The sequence below is a fragment of the Dunckerocampus dactyliophorus genome, chromosome 15, assembly GCF_027744805.1.
Source record: "Dunckerocampus dactyliophorus isolate RoL2022-P2 chromosome 15, RoL_Ddac_1.1, whole genome shotgun sequence".
In the NCBI taxonomy this organism is placed as follows: domain Eukaryota; kingdom Metazoa; phylum Chordata; class Actinopteri; order Syngnathiformes; family Syngnathidae; genus Dunckerocampus; species Dunckerocampus dactyliophorus.
In genome coordinates this window covers 5,254,348-5,273,789 of record NC_072833.1, presented here as the reverse complement: position 1 = coordinate 5,273,789, position 19,442 = coordinate 5,254,348, and the positions used below count along the sequence as shown (strand labels likewise).

The 19,442-nt window shown below is 42.5% G+C and overlaps 1 protein-coding gene across 4 annotated transcripts in view; it reads left to right on the top strand.

Moving 5' to 3' along the window:
- Nucleotides 1-18,816, top strand: part of LOC129194655 (chemokine-like protein TAFA-5) — a 154,985-nt gene extending 136,169 nt beyond the window's left edge. Inside the window, exons 4-6 of one of the 4 annotated variants that reach the window (XM_054799886.1) lie at nucleotides 5,112-5,313; nucleotides 11,997-12,171; nucleotides 12,367-18,816. In XM_054799886.1, the coding sequence (XP_054655861.1) occupies nucleotides 5,112-5,120 (9 nt within the window). In that variant the 3' untranslated portion in view covers nucleotides 5,121-5,313; nucleotides 11,997-12,171; nucleotides 12,367-18,816. The remainder of the gene's footprint in view (nucleotides 1-5,111; nucleotides 5,314-11,996; nucleotides 12,172-12,366) is intronic. The other 3 variants (XM_054799885.1, XM_054799888.1, XM_054799887.1) reach the window with 3 other exon arrangements.
- Nucleotides 18,817-19,442: the final 626 nt, after the last annotated feature.

Genomic DNA, 19,442 nt, shown 5'->3' with positions numbered 1-19,442 from the left:
TGCTGCCTTTCCAAAGCACTGTCTTTTGCCAAATGTAATCTCAGTAGTCGTCGTCTTCCTCCTCCTCCTCCCCCTCCTCCTCCTCGCTGCTGACATTCTCCCAAGAGGATGACGCTCTGCATTGTGTCCTGGCAGATAAAACGACACAAGACGCTCTGCGTGCAGTGGCGCTCGGCTAGATGGTGGCGGAGTGATTGCGCCATTAGAGGAGAAAAAGCAAAATAACCCCAGGTGATGCGGCTGCTTTTTGTGACAGGCTAATAAGATGAACGATTCCAAACAGACACAGGGAGATCAGTGCGGTATCTTTTGGTTGGTGCTCAGTGTCTTTTAGTGGCTTAGTTTACTTCAAACATGCTTAACAAAGTTACATTTAAATACATCATATGCTTGCACTTTGTCCGAAAAGGAGTAGGAAGAACATGCTGCAATAATCAATAATCCCTTCTGGTCTTTTAGTCGTTCATGTGGGTGTTTGATAAAGGATCTCCAGGAAAGAATAAGAACTGTCCTAGAACATGTATTACTCCTACGAAAGCTTTTTTACACCCCATAGCACCTTGCCTGCCTGCTTTGAGGGCATTTACCAGGTGTAACGGGAAATGTGTCCACATTTGGATTTTCTGGTATGGACCCTTCAGTTTGATATCGCTGCATACTGATTTCTCACACTGCATACATTGAGGTACAGGAAGTAGTGTGCCTAAAAGCGGAGGAAAAGAATGAGGTATTCGGTGTGGAATTCTTGTCGACCGAGCCGCATGGGAAGCGTCCCTTCGTGTGCATCAGCGGAGAGCCGGTGTTGCCGGTGCGTGGAGGCGACCCCTTCCTGCTAATAAGGAACATTCACTTACGTGAAATCACACTCTTCAAACTTTTACTACCCACACTTGGACTTTATTTAAAAACAAAACAGAACTGGTAAACCAGTGGTATCCAAAATGCGGGCCTGGGGCCATTTTCAACCCACAGCTTGTTTTTGATTGGCTCACGGCTTATTGTAAAAATAAAATTACAATCGTCGCTCGCTACTTTGCGCTACAACTTTCGCTGCTTCACCCTATCACGTTGTTTCAAAATATATTTACTAATAACTACGACCTATTTTTAGTAAACAAATATGCATATTCAAGCAAATTGTATTAATATGTGGCCTAAATGAAGCATATTCATGCATAAAAATGGGTAAATGAACTCAAATACAAATATAAGGCATTCAGAAGACATACTGTACTCACCCAATCAAAGGCAAAGGCGGGTGCGCGTATCTACGGAGCAACACATCATCATCGAACAAGTTGCAGTATTTTCACAGGTTAGTGATTGTGTGTAAGAACTGTGAGTAAATATAATGTACAAGTACCTAAGAGTTCTTACTATATCAGCGTGTAGTATCAAATGAAACAAAGCGTAGGCTAGGGGTATGCGTGTGTTGTAAAGATGTATCCTACAGTGGTCCCTCTTTTATATTACATTGAGACGATACTCACCGCAGGAAGTACTCGCTGATAATGTGACTCTCCCAATGCTGACATGTGTTAATCTATACTATGTCCCATTTCTGTCTTATATGTCTTGTTTTCTATTGTCATGTCTACTATATTATGTAATACAAGTGTAAAGGTGACTATTAGGGTGTTATTTCATGTCTAGAGGGCTCTAATAATGTTAAAAACTGTATTTAGAAAGTCGTAAACAGGTTTTCTATGCTCTAACTAGGAACATATTTGATTTATAAATAAAGAATCCAACTTCGCAGACATGTGCGTATCACGGTTGGATCTGGAACCAACTCATTGAGAAACACAAGGGATTCCTGTAATTAGATGGCATTTTCATGCTTTATTTTGAAAACAATTTAACACAAACGCTAAGCAGTTTTATGTTTTGCATTTGTTCCCTTACTGTACCGAAAATGAACCGAAGTGTGAGCTTAACACCGAGGTAGGTACCCAAACGTGAGGGTGCCGTACCGCTACACCCCCACTATTTACCCAATCATGCCAGCCATTACGGCCTTGCAAGCCATCCTTTTCTCTATCATCTACACCCCTCAGTGGAAGCACCTCAAGATGGAAGTCCTCACGGAATCACTCCCATCTACTGTAGTTGTGGGTCGGTACCGGCTTGTGTAATTGATCCCTCTGGGCCTCCTGGCACATCCAAACGGTGGGGTGAACAGAATCACCACTAAGAAGACAGCCGCATGGCCAGCTCAGACACGCAGAGAGATTGCTGCTCACGCTTAGTTGTGTTTTCTAGCCTCCAGCCTCCATTTTGGATACTGGATTACAAAGGTGCATCCGGTTCATTTGGTCAAGGGTGACGGTTGATATCAGGAATGTACCGCTTACATATAGACCGCACATTGCAGGGTAAAGTAACACCTATAGATCTGCTTACTTCTTGCACAAATTCCACCAGTAGTTGGCCATAAGTAACATTGTCAGGCACCTGTTCTGTTGGTATGTGTACAGGTTGTGCCCTGCAAACCAAAATTTCTATCACATCTCTGCAGTCTGCTTGATATGACCCGAGCTTGACATAAAGTTGTCTGGTACCGCTCCAGGTTATTAGTAGTTTGTCCAACCATGGTGCCCCGTGTCCATAGTGCCATACTATCAAACGTGATCACGCGAACCCTAGTGTGCACCAAACATGTGGACCAAGACTGCATGAAAGATGCATCACAATCTGCATGCGAGTGAACTCTGTTGCGGTTCGGTTCACTTGAGCTCAGATGAGAACGTTACATGGACCAAAGGCAGGGACCGGTGTTAAAATGACAGCAAAAGGCATGCAGGAATGACAAAACCTGTTTATGACTTACTAAACACGATGCTTACCATTATTAGAGCCCTGTAGACATGAAATAACACCCTGTGGCCCTCGGTGGACAACGTCTGGACACCCCTGCTTTGTGCATATCGTTACCGTCATAAAATAATGGCATATTTATTAGTTATATTTTCATGTGACGTAGGCGGTTTTACCAGAGGTGGCCAGAAATATGAAAAAAAAAAATCATTATTGTCACAAAAATGGGGGTGAAGATATGTTGATGTCAAAAATACCAGAGTGAATGCTAAACGAACCACACTAAAGTGCACATCGAGCATACATTTATTATTTTAGGTCTGAATGACAAGTGTGAACGGAGTCTAAGTGTTAATGAGGGGCAAGACGGAGAAAGACTGAAAAAGTGCTGCCTCCTCAGCTTCTTAGCAAATCAATCCCGATCTTTTCCTCACCTAAGTGCATGAGTATTGCTTGAGCCTCTCCTGGCCAATGAAACGCTGTAAAGTGCTAATTTCCAGCCCAAATTGCCAATAATGGCGCGTTTCAGCCTGAAAACACATAATTGATTTCATAAAGTAGGACGTGATTGATGGCTCGGGCTCCAACTGCAAGCAGCTGTCTTGACTCCCGACAAGCGGACGGTTGCAAATGGACAAATGGACTATTATGGCCATTGTCACACATGCAGGGTAAAACTTGTATCCTCTTGCTTTAGAAATGTCAAATTAGACAGTAATGACTGAGACTGTATGAATGTGAGCTGTCCAGCATTACAACGGAGATCACTTTAGTGGTTAATTCACTTCATTGGCTTGCAGACTGTAAAAAATAGGCATACAATAGCCCACCTCTGTTGCTCATTCTGCTCTAATAGCGCGGAATCGGACTCCTACATACCTGTTGTTACCTTTCCATTGCCACAAAAGCAATATTTTTCATGACTAGCACTCGTAGTTTCCGGAACGTGACAACATTTAACTTACATAATGATTTGGAGTGCATGAGAAACATAGCTCTTTTTCACCACATGGTCAATTATTACCAAGTATATCGCACAACACAGGGGCAAAACCAGAACCAATGTTGTAACAGCGGCAAACTGCTAAGCCAGCTTTAATGCAGTATGGAAACTGCGCCAACAGCTGAGTAGCAACATTTTAAAGTGCATGCAGAGGCAGATAAAGATGATGGATGCTGACCACTCATGATACAGTACCTCAAATGCAGCTACTATAATGTTGTGCAGTTAATAAAAAACTACATGGGGGGGGTTGCCTACAGCCACAGCTGTTAATGCCAATGTTTTCTGGCGTAAGACTCCGTGGTTATTTGCTTTTGTGGTATATAAAGGAGACTGCGACTAATTCACAAATAAAAACACAGTTTGTGCAAAATACGACTGCAAAATGTCATACAAATTTGAATACAAAAATTAATACAAAATTTAGAAGAGTGCCTTATTTATTTTCAACATTTGCTTCAACAAAATAGTAATAAAAAAAATCCTCACATTGCAAAGCTGCACATTTCTATGTGGCACAAGCATCCGTATAAGAACAAAAGAACAAAGAAAAGTGCAACGTATGAAACGCTGGACTAATAAAGTTAAATGAAATAGTAAACTGGGCAAACTGGGCTCGCCGGCACGTCTCTGCCGGTTGCTTATTATTTTGCTGCATGAACGCTGCGTGACTCGGAGTGATTTTTCCTGAGGTGTGATATTAGATCACAGGTATTGAAGGAAGACGTCTTACTCCCCCTTTGCATAAATAGCGCATTGCAGTTCTTGCAAATTGCTTATTTACAATTCGAAGGTGAAACTCTGTGGAGCATGGTGCAGTTTGACGAGGACTCATCAATATTCTATCAATTATATATCAATATTGGCAGAGAAAACAACACTGATATGACCCGATATCTTATTTTCATGCCAGTATCGGCCAGTATTACCATAGTTAATTGAATAGATGGGACATTTATGGCGCCCTCCCTTTTAGTAAGCAGAGTAACATGATTTTTCTCCTCTGTTGCAGGAGTTTTGACGCCAGTTGAATGTGACACTTTGATAACCCAGTCTAACAATACAGCCACACTGGTCCATCTCAATCGGCAGAAAAACAACACAATGATTGCATTACATCTAGTCCTGCAAGTTTTACGCCCACACGTTGATGGTATATTTGATATTATTATTATAGTACAAGAAACTGATTTAGCACAGCACAAAAATGGTGGTGGTGTGACTGGTTCCAAATCCAGACGCAAAACCCAGAGCTTGACCACCATACCTCTCCCCTCCTCTCTCCCCTCAGGCCCTATGACGCGACAAGAGTCTCCCTCCACACCCTTGCACTATGGAGAGCACTGATGACACCCTTGACAGACAGCCAAAAACCACCACCACCACCACCTTACCACCTTACCACCACTCTCACAACAAGCCTGCCCATTCCCTGGTGCCGCAAAGGCAGGAAGTCCTCCATCCTGCACCCTGGTCCTCGTGGAGGCAGCAAGGTACCAGAAGAGCCCCTGAAGAATGAGTTTCTACTTCATCCTAAGCTCTTCGCTGTCAAGAATTCGCACTCATTTGTCCCTCATGACAAAATAATATCAGCTTCCCAAAAACAGCTGTAAAAATAGTATATATATATTTTTTTTCCTACTATTTCAGTCAGATTTTTTGGGGAGGGGTGGGGGGGGTGTTAATCCTATCAAGCCAGTATGTTAAAAAAAAAATATATATATATATATATATATATAAAACTATTTCTACTAAAGTATTTATAAACTATATTAATAACTATTAACTAATTGGAACTGAAAGTCCTAAGGACCAAAAATGGTCAGCTTACCAAAAACAGCTGTAACTATTGTATATAAATACAAAATATTGAAACTGACATACAGTATAAACTAGGGGTGCTCCGATCGATCGGCCCAGTATCGGACGATTTCCGTGGAAAAGCACGATATCGGCATATCCCGATACTTGCTTTTAAACGCCAATATCTTTCGCCCATCAACTCCACCTCCATTGCAGCAGCCAGCCTATAGCGACCGTCTCCCGCCCACTTTCCCTTCCAAAACAAGCATGTGTGTCGTGTAGGACTTCCTGTCATCGTGAGTGTGATACAGTATAAGTTTTGCACACTGCAAAACACGCCTTAAAACTCTTTAGTTTGGTGCGGCATTTGTGGGGGGGCGGGCACTTGGCAGGGTGTGGTGAGTTTTCGCGGCTCGCGATGTGATCGGGCGGCGGCTAACTAGCCAAAACGTGGGAAACACGCCCGTGATAGCCTGAACAGAGGTTGGATTCGTCGGACTGGAAGGCCGGCCGTCGGCGGCGGTGGAGGACACCGGCTTTGCCGACTGCTTGGGGTCCTGCTGGAGCGCCATCAAGCTGCTCTTGTATCCAAAGTCGCCTTAAAGAAGGCATCGGATCCGTTTCAACAGTGATTTTGAAAAAGTAAGCCATATGGCAATATATATATTATAATATAATAATATAGCCGGCACCAGGGAGCCCCCACGACGACATGAGGCGCCTGCTAGCCTGCTTTTCATTCAGGTTTTCAGTTAATAATGTGAGAACACTAGAAAGAAATGCATTCTGAAGTACAAAATGTGAGTTGTGGATACCAGCATTCTGCTAATGTTCTGGTAAAACAAACATACTCGCTATGTTTGGGTTGATATAAGCTATGAAAATAAATGTTTTTTTACTTAAAAATGTACACTCAATCTATGTGATCGGTAGCGGTATCTGTATCCGATTTCACTCATGGATGATCGGTATCGGTGTCAGCAGCACAAAAACCTGATCGGAGCATCCCTAGTATAAACCTTTCAAGACCAGTTGTCAATAAAACAAACACATAAAAAGTACTATAACTACTACTAATAATAAATAATAAAAATAAGAATAAGTAAAAAAACTACCCCCCCCAACACACCATCAGTAGCAAGGCACCCATACATTTTTCCACATGCTTGGAATGGGAAAAAGCAGCACCATCTGGTGGACACATGAAGCAATGAAAGCCAGTTCAAACTGGTCCAAAAGATTAGCATAAAAGATTGTTTTGTTAAAGTAATCCTGGGATCAAAAATGCCATTTTCAATAGGAGATTATTTGTCTTTACGGACCAATGTGCTGATTTTTTGTGAAGCGTTGCCATGAATTGCCGAAACATTCAGACGCTTATGGTCATGCTATTCACGAGCCTGCGCATGGCCTTTAAAAATGAAGTCCTTCTAAAATCAGTAGGTGCAATGTGAATGTCTTCGTATTTTCGTACTTTTCCAAGATCACATAATCCCCCAAATGCAAACAAAAGGCATAATGGAGACATGCTCTCGCCGCACATGAATCCTGATATACTGGTAGAACTGAAACAACCGTCTGCTTGCTTGTTTGAGATCTTCATAATTTTTTTGTTGTGCATTCAGTTCCCAAGTGCGAGTTAAGCCACCCAAAATCCATGTGTGCTACAACACAAGACGACGCCATCTGTGTGCTTCCCAACTTGTTTATGCTCTCGTGTGGCCGTCTGTGAGGCGCCAGACACACCCGGATATGAACGCGCGTTATAGTGGGACATGGAGCAGGAGCCAGCAGGACGTTTTCAACTTACGGTGCAATAAAAGGGATTAGGACCCCGTCATAAAAGTGCCCATTGTCATTGAGCTTCACAAAAGCAGCGTCTTCTGCCAGTCAATATCGTTGGCATTTATGTGCCTTTTTATGAGTCGCTTTTAAGGGAAAATCTGATCCTGCCTTTTTTTTTCATTCCCCACAGTAGATTTACAGCTAAAAATAGATATAGGAAGGAATCCAGCACATCATATAAGACCACTGGTTAAGGGGGTTGAAAATCAAATTTAAACAAGGGATTCCATAAAAAACGGCAATGACAACATGAGTAACAAGGCAGAGATAAATGAGTTCCTTCCTGAGGTTATAACATAAATATACATACAGTATATGGGTGTTCTATATGCTGTCTCTGGAGAATCTTCTAATCATAATGTATTGAGCACATAGCATGCTTGATATTGTGAGGAAATACACTATGATAATGCTTTTACGTCATGTGAGGCCTGTGTATTCATGTTCAGACACATCAGTTGTGTATATGTATGGATCAGGGCTGGGCGATCATATCCCGATATATTTAGGTTGAATATCGATATACGATATATATCCCGATATTCTTTCCACAAAGTGAGTTTAGACAACGTCAAAGCCAAAGTTGTTTTATTACATTTTAAAAATCGTATCGAAAAATATCCGCTGAAATAAAATAGTCCATTCTGTTTTTGAAATAAATATAGGAGAAGTAAATAATAATTGTCATTCTTAATCAGGCTGTACTCACGGTAGCCCCTCAGCAGCCGTCAGCTCTTCCGCCTTGTTGCGTCTCCCGCAACAAGCAAGAGGCAAGCTACAAACTTAAGAGGGTGAACATCCATAGCTGCACTCTTGCTTAAGGGATCGGTATGGCACAACAATAGCAAGAAGGACGTAAGAATAAGGCACTATCAAACACTAAAAACGCAGCGGAAAATATGGAGCTGCTGTAACGAGCTGCCACTCGGGCGGCGCCATTTTGAAACATGAAACCTCCGCATCAAATCCAGTCTACATCAATATGAGCAATATGGATATTTTAAAATATGCATGTATTATATATGTGCACATGATGGCGGGGAACCAATTTATATATATATATATATATATATATATATATATATATATATATATATATATATATATATATATATATATATATATATATATATATATATATACTGTATACTGTATATATATATATATATACAATTCGACTTATAGGACCACCTGTAATTATTACACTTTTTAATGTATCATCAAAATAATATATTTGGTAAATGTACATTAATAATAAGTTCATGTTGTCCATTTTGATGTTATTGAGAGTTTTTGGCCATTAGCAACAATTTCTGTAAAAAATAATGTGAAAATAAAAAAAATAAAAAAAGAGTAACGGGAAACAAAACTAAGTAGTCCTTGCTCGGCTTTTTTAGATGTCATAACTACAGTTCCGTGTCTTATACAAAAAGAGTTATCACGCCGTATCAAATGCATCATTGAAGACGTGACGATATTGGCATAATTCATGTGTTATGCCAGGGATGGCAGAGTCGATACATTTCCATCCATGCGTCCGTTGACACGTTTACCGCGGGTCACTGTTCGCTGACATTTTGAAAGGAGTCATCCAGAGTACACACACGGAGAGGAAATGCCATCGGTGGACATATGTTTGGAGGAATTCGCTATCAATCCCAGCTGGAGAGGGACTCTATATGTTTTATGAATACAGTTGTCTTTGCTTCCAACAGATGTGTCTGCATGCACAAGTGCAGAATATCCAGTAGAAGACTGTGTTAGCAAATGTATCCTGTGTAAGGAAGCTGTACTCTTGTGTGCCTGGAATGCAATCTTACGTACATATCGATGAGTATTGTGTGTTACAGTATTTACATTCTGACCTCCATCGCTTTTCATCGCTTGAAGTTCATCCGTCGTTCATCTTCCTCTCCCTCATGTTGGCACAAGAATGGCATCTATTCGCCCACTCTCCTCAGATATAAAATAGAGTAATATGGCAGTTTTCTGATACAGCCAAGGTAATAATCACCTGGGACCTCGGAATTTTATTCATAGGGCAAATTCATCTGATATTCATCTGACATTGGTTCCTCTTTTAATAGGAGACTTGCGTTTCTCTGCAGATGAGATTTGTGTGTGAGGGAGATTTATGGGAGGCTGTTTGCCTCACAAAGCTGTGTGTGTGTGTGTGTGTGTGTGGGTGTGTGTGTGTGTGTGGGTGTGTGTGTGTGTGTGTGAGAAAGAGAAAGAGAGAGAGAGAGAGTGGAAGTGTGTGTTAGAAAGGAGCATTGTGGGAATATAAGAAAATGACCATGGTCGACCACCTTGGTGGCAGTTTGTGAAAACCAAGCCATTTGCATCACTTTGTCCACTAGGGGGCTCTGTGAGTGACTATACTGTAGTAGTGGTCACCAACCCGTCGATCGCGAGCTACTAGTCAATTCTTCTAGCTTCCTTCCAGAGCACGTTGGTTTCACAGAACCCATAGCAACAAACGCTACTTCCGTCAGCGACATAGAGACACCAATTGCTATCACTAATCACGGCAGACTTTGTGAGAGTCGCTGACAACTACTACTTTTTACTTTTACTCCCCCCAGACAGAGGATAACTTTGCTGGATCCAGCTATAGTGAAACACTAAGGCCTTCTCATAGCATTATCATGTAGCACTAAAAGTGCTAAAAGTTTCATTGACAAAATAAAAGCATAATAAAACAATCACAACGTCCGCTCTCACCATCTCCAGACCGATGGGATGGCTGTATCGTTCAGCACACGACTCGTGCTCCCCGTTGAGTTGGTCAATTCAATTCAATGCAGAAACTCCATTACACGGATCAATACTGAAATATCGATACCTGCGATACCAGATCTTTAGGCTCTAAAACCACTACCACGGGTCTATAGAGTACCATACATGCTGCATTTAACGCCGTTGTGGCCGTCAGCCACAGCTGTTTTTCACCATTGGAAGTATCGTGAGTGGTCAGCATCTATCAGCTTTATCTACCTCTGCATGCGCTTTAAAATGTTGCTACGCTGCTGTTGGTGTGAATCTCATGCGTGTTACACTTCCTCACTGCAACTACAATATCGGTTGTGTTGCTTTTGTGTTGTGCAATGTACTTATTTGTAAATGACTGTGTGTTTAGAAATGTAGAAAACAACTGCTTTCAATTAAGGCCCCATCCTTAGCGGTTTAGGTCAGTTAACGGCCTTAAATGTAATAATTTACAATAGTCGTGTTTGTAATGGGCGGTATAGATCATCACATGCAGTACTTGCACGCAGCGTCCCCATCCAACACTTGTCATCTTTTTCCCTTCAGTGAAATCGTCAAAGTCCATCTTTATTACACACGAGGCCCAATGACATTGCCAAAATATCTGACAGTGTTGGTATCGCTATCATGATGGCTACATGGCAAGTGGAAGCAGCCAGATGGTTTGCAGAGGCGTCCAGATTTGTCTTTTTGTGCAGCGGATTAATTGTTTCGCAGTTCTGGCTGTGTTAGAGTCACTATTGTTGGTTTGTATCCAGTGGAGAATGAAAAGAAGTCGAGTGGCTTCATTTGTTATTTGGGTTAGCATGAGCCGGATACAAGATGGTATTTTTCACCGAGAAAAAAGTATGAAAAAGGTGAGTCGTCTTAACGAACCCTCACCAAGCAAGTCAGTGCTTTTCTTCCTGTCACTCGCACACACTGCAGTGATCTGCCGAAACGAAGCTGCCAACACTCTTTCAGAGGGGGTCATCTAATATTCCGTGTCGTCTCATATTCGGGTCGATTTACCACAGAGGTCGGGAGAACCGGGCAATGTCGTATACGCTATGTAAGTAGCCGCCCTGGCTCCACGGAGGTCGGGCGAACCAGAATGTACAGCTGGAGGAGTCGCCACATATTTAGCCATGTTTTAGCAGGATTTCATAAAAAAAATAATAATAATAATTAATGACATTATGTGGAGGGACAAGAGTTGCATTGAAAGAAAATTGTTCTGTTTTGTTGGAGATTGAGAAACTTCATTCCGCACGACTGCCTCCTACATGACGGGTGTGCAGCCGTTCCCACGGCAACTTACCACTGTTTACCTTTGATTGATTTATTGTAAATTATGAATATGTTTCAGTAATTTTGTGGGTCATATCAACTACATGGTTGAAGACATTTAAGGTTGGGTCTCCCTATTTATGTCCCTGGTGGGTGTCTCCCCTGTGGGTGGTTGATCTTATCGTTAGCTAGAACTGCACTGAATAAACAACATTGCTGAGTTTGTAGTGAGGATTGCAATGGCCTCTACATTGGAGAGACCAAACAACCCGGCTACAAACGCATGGGACAACATTGGATAGCCCAGCAGTTCCCACACAGTTCCTTTGCATCTCAAAAAGAAGGGATAATGTCCAAATTCTGGTAGGTAGGGCCGCTGGTTTGGTAGAAAGACGGCATGTATGTCAAATTCCTCTTGAAACAGACGAGGAGTTTTGCGCCATCAACTATCGTCTGCTTACAATAACGACCGAACATCTCTCCCCTAAAGATTGTGGCGAACATCTCTCCCCCAAAGATTGTTTCAATCCACACCACCCGGTGACCTATTGTTATGGAGGATGGTCGTTGATGGGCCCAGGGCACTGAACAACTGGACTGTCCTGGTTGTGATCGATTCAATGCCCTGAGGGTACAACGACCTGGAAGAATGAGAATATTCACAGGTAACAACCCTATTGTGACCTCCACCCACCAGAGACAGAAATAAGGAGACTTCACCAAAAGGTGAAAGGTCTTAAACAAAGAGTCCAGTTGCTCGCTTGAACCTTTGCAGATTATGAAACATCAAAGGAAATTGACTGCTGAGCTGTGTGAAAGTGAGCTTACTAATTGAATCTCATGTTTGCTTTTGTTCCCAGGTGTCATAACATAGCCAGAGACAGGAACACCATGCAGGGACTGTTTGCAGGAGTCCCATCTTACCCCGGACATTGGGTACACTACTCGCTGTAAAACACCGTTTCCTGTGAGCCACTCCACAGGCTTTCCCTTCCCTTGGTATCTGTCTCGGTATCACCTCCTCTCCACTTCTGCCTGCTCTGTCGAATTAGCAGCTTCTGCTCCACGTCTTGGAGAGTCGGACTCCGGAAAATATCGCGCGTGGGTTGGAAGTCCTCGGAATTGCTTTGACTGAAGACTTTCCCCAGCATTTCTTTCTAGAAGAGCAGGAGCGAAGGAGGATCATTTGGGGAACTCCCTGCTGTGAATAGGCCTTCTGCTGGAGCAAACCTCCCATATTTTTATAGACCAAAGAGCAAAAGAACACATCGCCGTGACACAGTGGACCATCTTGGCCAACCAGCGACTGTCCCACCCTCGGTGCACAACGGACACCTTACCTTCATCCAAGGAGTACTTTTGACAATTTACAGACTTTTTACGTTGCTCGGACCGAGCCCACCACTGTACTTTGGAACTGGAGAAATAGGTACTACATACGTATAACTGTGTATCAAAAAAAAGATCTGATTTGCATTTTTTAGTAGCGACGGTCGGGACGGCTGCGCTGGGAAAGGAGGCAAAGGGCAAAGTGTACTAATGAAGGGAAGAAATGTCATTAAATGTATTTTGAAAGGCCCTAAAAGTTATATATTTAACAGTTTTTCTATGTTGTACCTTTGTAGAGAAGCTTATTGGACGTGTGCTCACAATGACAATTAGGATGTGAACAAACGCTGTTGTTCTCATGACTGCTGGCGCGCTTTCTGTTCACACCTCATTAGCTGCTTTCTTTTCATGCTCATATCCAAGTCACTGTCCATTAAAAAAAGAGAAAAAAAAACACAATGTCTGGAGGACTGACCTGCAGCCGACTTAACATTGTAAATCTATAGGTGTCAGTGGAAGCCATTGAAAAACCTGCTAATTTGCTATAATATTGTATTGTACACAATGTGGAATACTGACTCATTTCCTCTCTATGGGTTTTGATCTCTTAATTTATTTCCGTGCTTGTGTTTGTTTGCACAGATGGGATGCCGACAAATAGAATGAGACGATAGAGAACAGCAGAGCAAGGCTTGCAGAGATATTACAGTCACTGACATACCATTTTTTTTATTATTATTGTTATCATTATCATGAGATATTTTAAGAATAAATTAAATATATGAAAGAAGTTTGCCGTGAATATTTAGTTTGGTCTCATTTAACAAAAAACATTTTCTGACACAAAATATGAGCAAATTATCAGCAGGAAGTCCAAAAGGTCACTAAATGTACAATTAGTGCACCTTACCAGGTAGTGTGCTGTGATTTATACATGCAAATGCAACTTTTCTACGTATTTACAGCAAAACTCCCTCACACAAATGTAGGGTTGGGCATTCTCGATTCTTTTCAGAGACAGGGACATTAAAAGTTTGCATGGTGTATGTGAATTATGAATTATTTATGAATTATAAAGCAATTCATGCATTTCTCACAGGGCTATTTTTAACCAGTATAAAAATAGAAAACTATTGAATTTGAACATAAATGTTTTGAAGTCTCTCTATATGGGAGTACACATTCACAAAAAAAAATGTATATATATATATATATTTTTTTTTTCCTCTTTCCTCTTTTCCCTAACAACAGCAACTTCTTGACAGTCCCTAGCATGTGAGGGGGAACGACCGCTGTTGCTACAAAGCCGAATAGCCAACTGCCAACGTGAAATTAACAACGACGGAGATGAATACCCAACGTCCAACATGAAACTAACTTGACCATGGTAAACAAGTGGTGAATGGATGAACACTTAACGCAGGGTCTGGTCAACTTACTGGCTAAAGCTAGTGTTACCTTCAGGTTGTTTTTCCATGAAACATTCCACAGCCGTACGGCTGGATATTTGAGTATCCGCAGTATAATGGGCGCCACACATGGGAGGCAACAAACAACTGCGATTGGCGAAACTCATCGCCAACGCGTAGCAAACACTGCACACGGGAGGCGATGAGCGGCTGTGACCAGCTACACTGGTGAGCGACGCGTTTACATCCAGAGTGAATTGTAGGTTTTGATTGCCTAGCAGATGTGGAGGGAATTTCGGTGTATTAAAGTAGTTCAGAGAAGGAAAAGTGGCCCCCGGAACATCGCCACATAGCCAGCTGCCATTTGACGCCCCTGCACAACCTGAAGCTCCACTGCTTCATTGAAGGAAAAAGCACCTCAGGTCATGATGGCGCCCGTGGGGAAAACATCCCAGGTGGCGTCGCCTTGTCGTGCCAGTAACGTTGGAAGCAATCAGGACTGTCAAGGTTACATTTTTTCTCATCAGAGAATTAAACTTTCTTCCACATTTCAATGTCACATGTTTGATGCTCTTGTGCAAATTACAAGCGTCCAATTTAGTGGCGTTGAAGGAGACGAGGCCTTTGAAGACGTGTTTTGTTCTTAAAACCCTTCTCTTGCAGATGCACTCGGCACCAGTAAGAACCTTCATTTGGGCCGACAGCTTGACGGACAGCCAAGTGGATCCTCCGGCTCAGGGCCGGTGACATTTTTTTGGGTCTACCACTTGGCTTTTTTGTTCCATAACCGTCAGGATCTTTGAAGAAGTTAAAATGCCTGTCTTACAGCGCCCAACCGCAGCAGGAATGGCGCGCTGCGAGAGGCCTTGCTTATGCAGCTCAACAACGGTCAAAGACAGAAAGCTTTTTTGCCTTTGCCATCAAGAGATCATGCCAGTGTGAATACCTGACAGAAAATGACATTGAATCCACATTTTGGCCAGGATTTTGGCTTTTAAAGCCAATCTTTGATCTTTTGATCAGCTTCTGAACAGCCTATTTCACTTTAATGCTATTTTTCTGTCTCACTCCCATTTCTTCTTTTTGCATATTGAAGCTCTACTTAAACCCTCCTTAAGATCCAACAGTGCAAAATGTAAATCCTTGCAGTTTTTTAACTGGCCGTAACATTTTGATCAAGGGTGTATGAAGCTATAATATGTTAATATTTTATCTATGGAGAAATGACGGATGGAATAATGGAAGAGATAATAAATTAGAAAGCATCTGTTGCTATGGGAACTAGGACGCATTCCGCTTTTCCATGGTGTCATACGGTATTTTGGGCTGATGACTGACCCAGCACGGGACAAAAACAAGATCATCTTCCTCAAGATGGATGAGGCCACGGCGGCCATGTTGCTGCAATTATAACAAGTGGCGGTGATTGTTTCACTTCTGAACATCAATTGTCCTCAGTGATTAGACTCGTGAAAGGAGCTCCTATCATGGCTGATTTGGGCCGAGAGGAGCGTCGTGTATTAACAGTCTATTCATCCACGGTGGATGCATAAAAGCGTGCAATTACGGATTCCGCAAACTCTTTTGTGTGATGATGATGAACGCCATCGTGCGCTTCAAGGACTACTGAGGCGACTTGTGTGTGTGACACGAAAATTATCACTGTATCGCATACACACCCTTGAGATGGACTTCTCTTTTTCACTGGAGGACTTGCACTTAATTAGCCAATGATACAGCAGCAGAGCATACTGTGGAAATGTGTAGTACAGTACTGCATTTGTTGGGCCTGAGGTTTTGTCCCCCATCCTGCAGGTCCCTGCCTGTGTGCAAGCTCCGTGCACCTCTACAGCCTCCGCTAAACCCCCGAGGAAGCAAGATTCATCACACGCATGCATCACACTGAATGTAATATGATGATACACGTTGATGGATAGATTTAGCGGCTAATTCCTATTTCACACTGGGAGTCTTTGTTTACTGTATAAAAGGAATTAAGTGCACACAAAGTGGATCAATAGACAATACGGCCAACACAGCTGCTCAACTTGCCAATATTGTGGAACGGTTCTCTCTGTGTGACTAATAATCCTTCACGATTACAACACAACACAACACGGCGCCTAAACCAGGGGATGCAAAGCACCAACTAAAATGCACCAAAGCTTGTGGTCAGTGCCAGTCAGACGGTAAATGAAGTTTTGTCTTACCTTTCCTTTTGCTTCTACAGTTAAATGTTACTTTTCAAAGAGTTATACGAGTAGAGTTTGCGGCAATGGAAGTTTCCCACCCTTTGGAAATAAGGTGCATACTTTTGAAAGTGTAGGCCGATGACATGTATTTTTGGTTTTGATGAAATCATATTTATGCAACGCTCCGCAGGGCCAAAATACAATGATGTTTTTTTTTTGTTTTAGTATTTATTTTTGATGATGCAGTACAAGTCACTGGAGGCAATTTTTATTTTATTTTATTTGGATCATTTCACGGGAACAAAAGCTATTTTCATGTTTTTAAAAATGATGTTTTTAAGTAAAGTAGGAGTAACTTGCTTGAATTATTTTATTTGTTCATTTTTAATTATGGGCACGCTTCCCGCTATTTTTAATATGTCTTAAAAGTGGAAGAAAGCTTGCAGATGCTAACCCCTAACCCCTAACCCCAACACTAAACCCTAACCCGAACCCTAAACAAAAATTATTTTTAAGTAAAATGTTTGCACACAAAAACATTACACAGCAATGTAACATTTATTTATTTGAATTATGGGCACACTCTTTCATAAGTCTTAATGTAAAAACTGAGAAAATAAATAGAAGATCAAATAAAAATATAAACAATGCTAATTAAAATGTGAATTATTTTTTTTCTTTTTATTATGGGGATAATTATTATTTTTGTATGTCTTGAAAAAGGACGTTTTACAGTAAAAACAAACAAAATAAATACAAACGAAAAAGAAAAGCAATTAAAATTTAATGATCCATTTAATATTATGTTGAATTAAAAATAATGCACAATGAAATCCTGAACAATAAAATATTTGTCTGCCTGAATTAGTAATTACGGGACCAAAGAAGGGGGCTGCACGGTGGCCTAGTGGTTAGCGTGTTGGCCACACAGTCAGGAGATCCGGAAGATAAGATTGTGAGGAGTTTCTCCACAGTAGTAATCATCGTAGTAGTAATCAAAGTAGCACACAGGAGAGGAGTGATGAAGGCATAATGGCTGACAGAAGAAAACGAGTGTAAAATCAAATGATGTCTCACGGTGTCGTATGGTGTATGTCGCCTCAACGCCCTCCATCTTCCCTGAAAGGGTGACAGCTGGAGACTCAGTCTGACACACTGGACCACTAAATGAGAAAAAATGACCAACTTCTCACCAGCGCCTTTTAAAAAACTCATTTACATCCTGTCAGCTTCCATTACGGCCGCCGACCTGCAACCTGGGACGGGGCCGAGCGCCCAACCTGACTCTCTGCTCCACTTGTCAACCGATGCCTCCTGATTTTGGTCTCTTCGCTTAAACCCCCAACAGCACTTTTCTTGGCAAGCAGCTTGTAAAAGAAGGTGATTAGCAAAGTGTTTCCGACTTTTAAACATCAGTAGAAAGGATGAGAGCTGCTAAATGCTGAGCCTTGAATACATCATTTTAGAGGGGACAGAGTTCAGTTAGTGAAGTCAAAAGAAGATGCATTTAGCTTCCCTTTCAGTGCTTGGAACACTAGAATTGCAATATGATACCATTTATCTTCAATAGCTGTCATCTATTCATCAAGAATGTTATTTTGTAACCACTCATACTTTGTCCAGTCAATGCTTTTTTACAACATGTTTTCAGTGTCAATAAAATACCAACCAGCAGACTGCAATGAAAAAAGGGCATCATTTCATCATTATCTCAAAATTAGCAAAGTTTGCAGACAGCTAACCCTGACTGATAACCCTTAAAACCTTGTCCAAACCCAGAACCCCCTAGCCCTCAGTCCCAAAACCCTAAGCCTAGCCCACCACCCCTAAGAATAATAGTAATAGTGCTTTACATTTTATATAGCGCTTTCAACACAGCCAAAGTGCTTCACAATAAAGTGAACCCATTATTCGTTCACTCCTCAATCACCCACTGGTGGTGGTAAGCTACATCTGTAGACACAGCTGACCTGGGGTAGTCTGACAGAAACGTGGCTGCCAATTCTCAGCCCACCACCAAACATTCATTCACATTCATACACCAGTGTGGGCAGCACCTAAACCCCAACTGTAATCCGAGCCTTAAGCCGGAGCCCTAGCCCCCTAACCCCTATCCCTGCCTGAACCCCTCAGCCCTAGCCCACGATCCCTAAACCCGAACCTTAACCCCAGCCTTAAGCCTGACCCCCTAAACCCTAACCCCTAGCCCTTGCCTGACCCTCTAACCCTGATCCCCAACCTTAACCTGAGCCTTAAGCCTGAGCCCTAGCCCTAAGTCTTAGCCCTTGTCTGAACCCCTAACCCAAACCCATGACCCCAACCCTCACCTCAAGCCCCAAGCCCCCCTGCGGCTGATGACTTGTGTAACCTTTAAGACACGTTTTTTTCCAGCTGGTCGCCATGCAGCTGCATCTCTCCAGGTCACTAACTGTGTGTGAGCGACAGGAGGAAAAGCTGTGACTCGCTTGGGGAGAAGTTGTTTGGCGACATCTGCTGTTGTGCATGTATAAATCTCTAGACCCTGAATATGAGATGACCTTTTCAGACTATCTCAGCACACACCAGGAAGGAGCTCCTCCATCAATGCCCTCCAGGCTGTGGAAGCGGCCTCTCCAGCATCCACCCCCGCCCCCCTCCACCACCCCCGCCCCCATGCAGTCAGCCAACAAGGGCGACATCCTCGCGGAGGCGATACAAGCAACTTGTAATGAATTTTTAACGACGAGCCACGGAGAGAAGACGGGACAGCAAGAGAGTGGGGGACTCTCCCGCCTCCCTTGTGGAATGCATTACAGTGATTTGTGGGCTCACCTTTAGACAGCCTCCCGCCTCAGATCATCGGGGTGTTAAGTGCGCACGGCGGGTCGGCCTCTCGGCGCCTCATTTTGAGCCCAGCGATGTTTGAAATTTTGAATCCAACGCCGTCTGTTCATTTGACTAGCAAAGGTTGTCACAGGGCGAGCGCGCTCCCACGGGATCCCGGCAGAGACGACGCACTTCTGTACA